Source organism: Protomyctophum bolini, assembly GCF_963924005.1.
Source record: "Protomyctophum bolini genome assembly, chromosome: 16".
Lineage (NCBI taxonomy): Eukaryota > Metazoa > Chordata > Actinopteri > Myctophiformes > Myctophidae > Protomyctophum > Protomyctophum bolini.
In genome coordinates, this window is record NC_137877.1 from 970,334 (window position 1) to 977,972 (window position 7,639).

General features: G+C 50.5%; 1 protein-coding gene across 1 annotated transcript in view; it reads right to left on the reverse strand.

Annotated features, from left to right (window-relative positions):
* Nucleotides 1–7,369, reverse strand: part of LOC308330366 (synaptic vesicle glycoprotein 2C-like) — a gene marked incomplete at both ends in the record, with an annotated part of 13,717 nt that extends 6,348 nt beyond the window's left edge. Inside the window, 5 exons of the mRNA XM_080785212.1 lie at nucleotides 1,916–2,464; nucleotides 4,629–4,693; nucleotides 5,303–5,450; nucleotides 6,131–6,244; nucleotides 7,091–7,369. Coding sequence (XP_080641338.1) covers nucleotides 1,916–2,464; nucleotides 4,629–4,693; nucleotides 5,303–5,450; nucleotides 6,131–6,244; nucleotides 7,091–7,369 — 1,155 coding nt within the window. The remainder of the gene's footprint in view (nucleotides 1–1,915; nucleotides 2,465–4,628; nucleotides 4,694–5,302; nucleotides 5,451–6,130; nucleotides 6,245–7,090) is intronic.
* Between the last annotated feature and the right edge of the window lie 270 nt (nucleotides 7,370–7,639).

The window sequence follows — 7,639 nt, forward strand, 5'->3', positions numbered from 1 at the left end:
CAGAGATGCAGAGAGAGAGAGAGAGATTGCAGAGAGAGAGAGAGAGAGAGAGAGGGGGAGAGAGAGGACATAGAGATGCAGAGAGAGAGAGAGTCCAGGAACAAGGGCCAGTGAAGCGTGAATGCCTTCAGGACTCACAGCTTGAGAGAGAAGGAGTTCACTATGAGAGGCACGCACGCACACACACACACACACACACACACTCACACACACGCACACACACACACACACACACACACACACCACACACACACTACATTACAGTGGGGTAGAGTAGAGTGCAGTGGTCGTCAGAGCTTGTCGTCTCTTGTTGTTGATTTTGTGCATTATTGACAATGTGGTTTTTTTACCGGTATGTATTTTATTATGTGTTTTATTATGTATTTTATTATGTGGTTTTATTATGTGTTTTATTATGTATTTTATTATGATTATGTATTTTATTATGATTATGTATTTTATTATAATTATGTATTTTTTTAGGTCTGCTATTTTGAAAAATCGAAGAAACGACTGACATTTTTTTTATCTGATCTCAGGTCAGAATGGGTTAATCAGACCAGTGTGTGTGTCCAGTGGAAAACTCGTTTGAATCTGATCTCAGGTCAGAATGGGTTAAATAAAGCTTTATTATTATTATTATTTACCTTTAGTAAGACCACCTTTGTAGAGGTCGGGTTGTGTAGTTACCGTATGGACCACTAGGGGGTGGTGTAGTTATCCGGCCATGACGTCCAAAACTCCAAATGTGGACGAGAAATCTAAAAGAATTGCTCCAGTGATTTAGAAATTGATAATTCCAAAACAAGCTCCTCATTGACGTACATTGTACGCTCTCAAAGTCACTCTTTTAGTACATAAACAAACACAAAGTTGATTCAGACAATATAGAGCATCACCAACACTCACGCTGTTTTATTTGTTATTGTATTATTTAATTATTTTTTATTGTTTTAATTTTTTCAATAAAATATTATCTTCCTGTTGATTTTGCCATTTTAATTAGGAAGAAACCCCGGACTGGATCTGAGGATCCGGGGTCCAGATCTTCAAATCTGTAAAACTGGAGCAAGTATTTTTGATTTCCACATTTTTGGAGTAAACATCATGGCGAGAAAACTACACCGCCCCTAGTGGTCATAAGTTATAAGGTAACTACAAAACCCGGCATGTCTGTCATTTTTTTTCGTGTTGCTATTGGTAGTGATGTTTACCAGTTCCTATTGGCTGTTGCTAGTCATGGCTGCCAGTTCCTATTGGCTGTTGCCAGTCATGGCTGCCAGTTCCCACCTGATGTCGTGTGTGAGTTCAGACTGCTCCAGACCGTACTGAATAACTGCCAGCTTGCATAATGTCTTGAGGCTAGGACTGAAGTCTAGGAGGTTCAGGTCATTCAGTAGAACGGGTTGTAGAGCGGCCGTCGTCTCTGTATCCTCCAAGATGATGAGACGATCTCCCAGCATGCAACAGCACATCCGATACTGACCACAGAATGGCGTCCGTTTCCCCTTTGGCTCAACCTTCTTCCAGGAGAAGGTCTCTGGGTTGAACTTCCACAGATCATTGAAAGCCTGGATACGTTCCAGCCACCAAATATGTACAGCTCCCCATTGTAGGTAAAGGCTGAATGATCATCGCGTCCTTCTGGAACAAGCTGTGTAGAAGGTGTGTCCATCCAGTGGTTGGTCTCTGTGTCAAACACTCTGATGGTGTTGTAGCACTGATGCCCACCATAGCCCCCATAGCCCCCAAATACAAACATCTTTGTCCCAATGATGGTGGCAGAGTGACTGTATGAAGCAGGAGGTGGAGTTCCTCTGGTGTTGATTAAAGTCCAGACCATTGTGGTGGAGTCCAACTTGTAGATGTCATTAGTGATTCCAGTCTGGTTGTATCCTCCATGAATAAACATGACCTTCCCCAACACACAGGCTGAGTGGAGGAACCGTGGAGATGGAACAGCCCCAGAGATCTCCGGTATGAACCATCTGTTAGCGTCCACATCAAATGCATGAAGGACGTCACAGTACTCCCTCGCCGCCACGTCCCTCCATGTAGTGACACCCCCCCAGATGTAGACCACGTCCTCCATCAGCACAGCTGTGTGGCTGTAGCGCTTGGGGCGTCCTCTCCTCGCCGTCATTCCGGTTGTAGCCGGGGGCAACGGGGTCCTCCAGCGCAAAGACACTGTGCTGAAGACGTTCACGTCAACGTGGTCCGCGCTGGGATAGCTTCTGGAGTCTGTGAAGGAATAAACCTGGTGTCCGACGGCCACGACAGCTTGACCAGCTCTGTCTCTTCCTCCGTCCTCTCTGGACACCGTCCACACAAACATCTCTCTGTCTTTTCTGTCTTCCTTCTTACGTTTGGCTCCCTCTCCATCTCTCTCTGTCTCTCTCTTCCGTGTCTTCAGTCTACAGCTGTGGTCTCTCACCCTGCAGCATCTTATATAGACTATCTGGAGCTGTGAGTGACGTCACACACACAACACAAACCGTTGTGCGTAGAAACGTGTATCCCAGTGGCACTTCATGACCATATATAGAGTAGGAACACTTCATGACCATATATAGAGTAGGAACACTTCATGACCATATATAGAGTAGGAACACTTCATGACCATATATAGAGTAGGAACACTTCATGACCATATATAGAGTAGGAACACTTCATGACCATATATAGAGTAGGAACACTTCATGACCATATATAGAGTAGGAACACTTCATGACCATATATAGAGTAGGAACACTTCATGACCATATATAGAGTAGGAACACTTCATGACCATATATAGAGTAGGAACACTACATGACCATATAGAGTAGGAACATTGCTCGGTAGACAGAGAGCTTTGCCTTCTGGCTCAGCTCTCTTTCCGTCACAACAGTGAGCGGTACAGCGCCTGCAACACCGCCCCCTGCTGCTCAACACCGCCCCCTGCTGCTCAACACCGCCCCCTGCTGCTCAACACCGCCCCCCGCTGCTCAACACCGCCCCCTGCTGCTCAACACCGCCCCCTGCTGCTCAACACGGCCCCCTGCTGCTCTGATGTTTAGTGGGCATCTTGAATTAGATCCAGAACAGAGCAGCTGTGTGTAGAGGAATCACGTGCACACACGCACGGATACGCTCGCACTCACACACACACACACACACACACACCTCTGAATCAATTTCCACTCTGTCTCACTGATGTACTGGATGTATTGTTGCAGTTTTGATGTATTGCCTTGAGTCACTGTGTGTGTGTGTGTGTGTGTGTGTGTGTGTGTGTGTGTGATGGATGACGCCTGGGAGAAGTACTGAGCGCAGAGGGAATACCTGCTAGCGTGTACACACACAAACACACACAGGCTGACTCACCGCAGTGGAAGTAACGCACGCACACACACACACACACACACACACACACACACACACACACACACACACACACACACACACACACACACACACACACACACACACACACACACACACACACACACACACACACACACACACACACACACACACACACACACACACACACACACACACACACACACACACTCTGTCTGACTGACAGCTGTCATGGTTGATATAACGCATCATGTCTTGTTGTGACATCATCTTCTCAACCAACCAATGGCAACAGAGCAAGCTTTGTGATTTCTGTCAGGTGTGACTGACAGCTTGTCACTCAAATGAATGCAACACAAACAGGAAAAAAATAATGACGTGGCCATCTCTTGTAAAATCACTGTTAGTTTAACTCTGAGAGTTAAACTAAATGCTTCCGTCGTACAGTCTGGAGCAACGGAAGCTATGATCATGAGTCAAATATAAATGCTTCCGTCGTACAGTCTGGAGCAACGGAAGCTCTGATCACGAGTCAAATATAAATGCTTCCGTCATACAGTCTGGAGCAACGGAAGCTCTGATCACGAGTAAAATATAAATGCTTCCGTCGTACAGTCTGGAGCAACGGAAGCTCTGATCACGAGTCAAATATAAATGCTTCCGTCATACAGTCTGGAGCAACGGAAGCTCTGATCACGAGTCAAATATAAATGCTTCCGTCATACAGTCTGGAGCAACGGAAGCTCTGATCACGAGTAAAATATAAATGCTTCCGTCGTACAGTCTGGAGCAACGGAAGCTCTGATCACGAGTAAAATATAAATGCTTCCGTCGTACAGTCTGGAGCAACGGAAGCTCTGATCACGAGTAAAATATAAATGCTTCCGTCGTACAGTCTGGAGCGTTGGAAGCTCTGATCATGAGTAAAATATAAATGCTTCCGTCGTACAGTCTGGAGCGTTGGAAGCTCTGATCATGAGTAAAATATAAATGCTTCCGTCGTACAGTCTGGAGCGTTGGAAGCTCTGATCATGAGTAAAATATAAATGCTTCCGTCGTACAGTCTGGAGCGTTGGAAGCTCTGATCATGAGTAAAATATAAATGCTTCCGTCATACAGTCTGGAGCAACGGAAGCTCTGATCATGAGTAAAATATAAATGCTTCCGTCGTACAGTCTGGAGCAACGGAAGCTCTGATCATGAGTAAAGTATAAATGCTTCCGTCATACAGAAAGTAGCAGCCAGGAGAATGAGACTATAGCAGGACACACTGCCAAAGACACCAAGAGCTGCCAGCCAGCACACTGGTGGTACAAAAGCAACCGAGAGGCGGTCGGTCGGAGCTGGACTTGGGGACAAACATGGTAGCGTTAGCATTAGCGTTACTCACCGAGCCACCCAGAGCAGGACTCAGAGACACACATGTCAGTGTTATAGCGTTAGCATTAGTCACCTAGCCACCCAGAGCAAGGGTTGGATTAGGGGGCAAGTTCCTGCGACATACTAGCGTCATGTCCAGGTGGTGTACTTGTACATCAAGCTGCCTCACGCTACAGAAACAGGAGATAGGCTCCTGCCCCTATGGGCCTCATGGCTACAGAAACAGGAGATAGGCTCCTGCCCCTATGGGCCTCATGGCTACAGAAACAGTTGATAGGCTCCTGCCCCTATGGGCCCCATGGCTACAGAAACAGGAGATAGGCTCCTGCCCCTATGGGCCTCATGGCTACAGAAACAGGAGATAGGCTCCTGCCCTATGGGCCTCATCGCTACAGAAACAGGAGATAGGCTCCTCCCCTATGGGCCTCATGGCTCGGCAAGGCTACTTACTTAATTTACACCCAGAGCAGGACTCAGAGACAGTGTTATAGCGTTAGCATTTGTCACCCAGCCACCCAGGGCTGGACTTGGAGACGCACGCGCCGTTAGTGTTAGCGTTAGCATTAGCGTTACTCACCGAGCCACCCGGATCTGGACTCGGGGACACACATGTCGGTCTCGGCGCTCGGCAGAACAAAGCCCACCACGAACACCTCCACGCCGTCCGACATCAGGGCCAGACCGAGGACGAAGAACAGCTGCCACTGGAAACGCCCGTGGCCCACCTGGAGAGAACGATGTTAATTAGTACCACCTGGAGAGAACGATGTTAATTAGTACCACCTGGAGAGAACGATGTTAATTAGTACCACCTGGAGAGAACGATGTTAATTAGTACCACCTGGAGAGAACGATGTTGATTAGTACCACCTGGAGAGAACGATGTTAATTAGTACCACCTGGAGAGAACGATGTTAATTAGTACCACCTGGAGAGAACGATGTTAATTAGTACGACAGCAGTCGCTGTCGTGGACATTTTGTCATTTGTCAACTTTCCCTCTTTGCCACGCACAGACACACAAGAGGAGAAACACGTGAATGGATCGCCCCGAATGTCGAACTAGAAGTCGGCGCGGCGAACGGTACGGTACTCGAGTTACGTGGATCTATATAAACCACGTCCGTAGATCCACGTAACTCGAGTAATTGACGTTAATGTTTTACCGTCCACCACGGTAAAACATTAACGTCAATTAACTATTAATCATAATCTTAAAACTCATCCATCGCCACCAGGGGACGCCAAAAGGCCCTGACCGCCATTATATATACTTTTTTTTGTTGCCCATGTTAAACACGTGTTAAAGACGTTGTTGGCGGTCTAGGACATCATAAAAAAAGAAGTTAAATAAGTCCTTGGCGATGGATGAATACAGTCTATGTATAATGAGAAACAGCGCCACCTCCTGGATGATGAGCTCGTACTGCTGGGCCAGCTCCTCCTCGTCCGCCTGGCGCTCCGTCTCCAGGTCTTTACGCTCTCGCGTCGAGTCCGACACCGGCTGCCCCAGCGCCACCTGCAGGGCAGAGGCGGCATAATATGAGACGCAATGCTGTGTCGCTCAATTCAAGTCATTCAAGTGTTCAGTCAGTCAGCCAGCCAGCCAGCCAGCCAGCCAGCCAGCCAGCCAGCCAGCCAGCCAGTCAGTCAGTCAGTCAGCCAGTCAGTCAGTCAGTCAGTCAGTCAGTCGGCCAGTCAGTCAGTCTGCCCTGGTACAGTCCGCTAGTACATGCCCTGGTACATGCCCTGGTACCCACCTTCCCATCCTTGGGGGGGGATGCCCCTGGTACCCACCTTCCCATCCTTGGGGGGGATGCCCTGGTACCCACCTTCCCATCCTTGGGGGGGGGATGCCCTGGTACCCACCTTCCCATCCTTGGGGGGGATGCTCTGGTACCCACCTTCCCATCCTTGGGGGGGGGGATGCCCTGGTACCCACCTTCCCATCCTTGGTTGGGTGCCCTGGTACCCACCTTCCCATCCTTGGGGGGGGATGCCCTGGTACCCACCTTCCCATCCTTGGGGGGGATGCCCTGGTACCCACCTTCCCATCCTTGGGGGGGATGCCCTGGTACCCACCTTCCCATCCTTGGGGGGGGGGATGCCCTGGTACCCACCTTCCCATCCTTGGGGGGGATGCCCTGGTACCCACCTTCCCATCCTTGGGGGGGATGCCCTGGTACCCACCTTCCCATCCTTGGGGGGGATGCCCTGGTACCCACCTTCCCATCCTTGGGGGGGATGCCCTGGTACCCACCTTCCCATCCTTGGGGGGGATGCCCTGGTACCCACCTTCCCATCCTTGGGGGGGATGCCCTGGTACCCACCTTCCCATCCTTGGGGGGGATGCCCTGGTACCCACCTTCCCATCCTTGGGGGGGATGCCCTGGTATTCCCCCTCGTAGATCTCGTCCTCGTCGTCGTGGCCCTCGGTGGCGTCGCTCCCGGACCCCTCCTCGCGCTCGCGGACCCCCGGGTCTCCCCCCCGGTAGAAGTCCCCCCCCCCCTCCTCCTCCTCGTCCTCGAAGCGGGCGTAGCTCCGGTGAGACGAGTACTCGTCGGCGGCGCGGTCCACCGCCCGCCCGGCGTGGCGCTTGGCCTCCTTGGCCACGCCCTTCGCCCCCTTGGCCAGGGACGACCCCCCCGACCCCCCCCCGCACGTCCAACGAGCCGCCGTCCTCCATCACGACTCCTCCTCCTCCTCCTCCTCCTCACACGCCCAGAGACTCCTCCTCCTCCTCCAGAGACTCCTCCTCCTCCTCCTCACACGCCCAGAGACGCTCGCACGGCCGCCGTGACAGAGCGGGAGAGAGAGAGAGAGAGGTGGGACTAGAGACGAGAAGCTTTAGGATGAGGTCACCAGGAGGAGGTCACAGGGAGGTCACCAGGAGGTCAACAGGGTTGGAGGAAC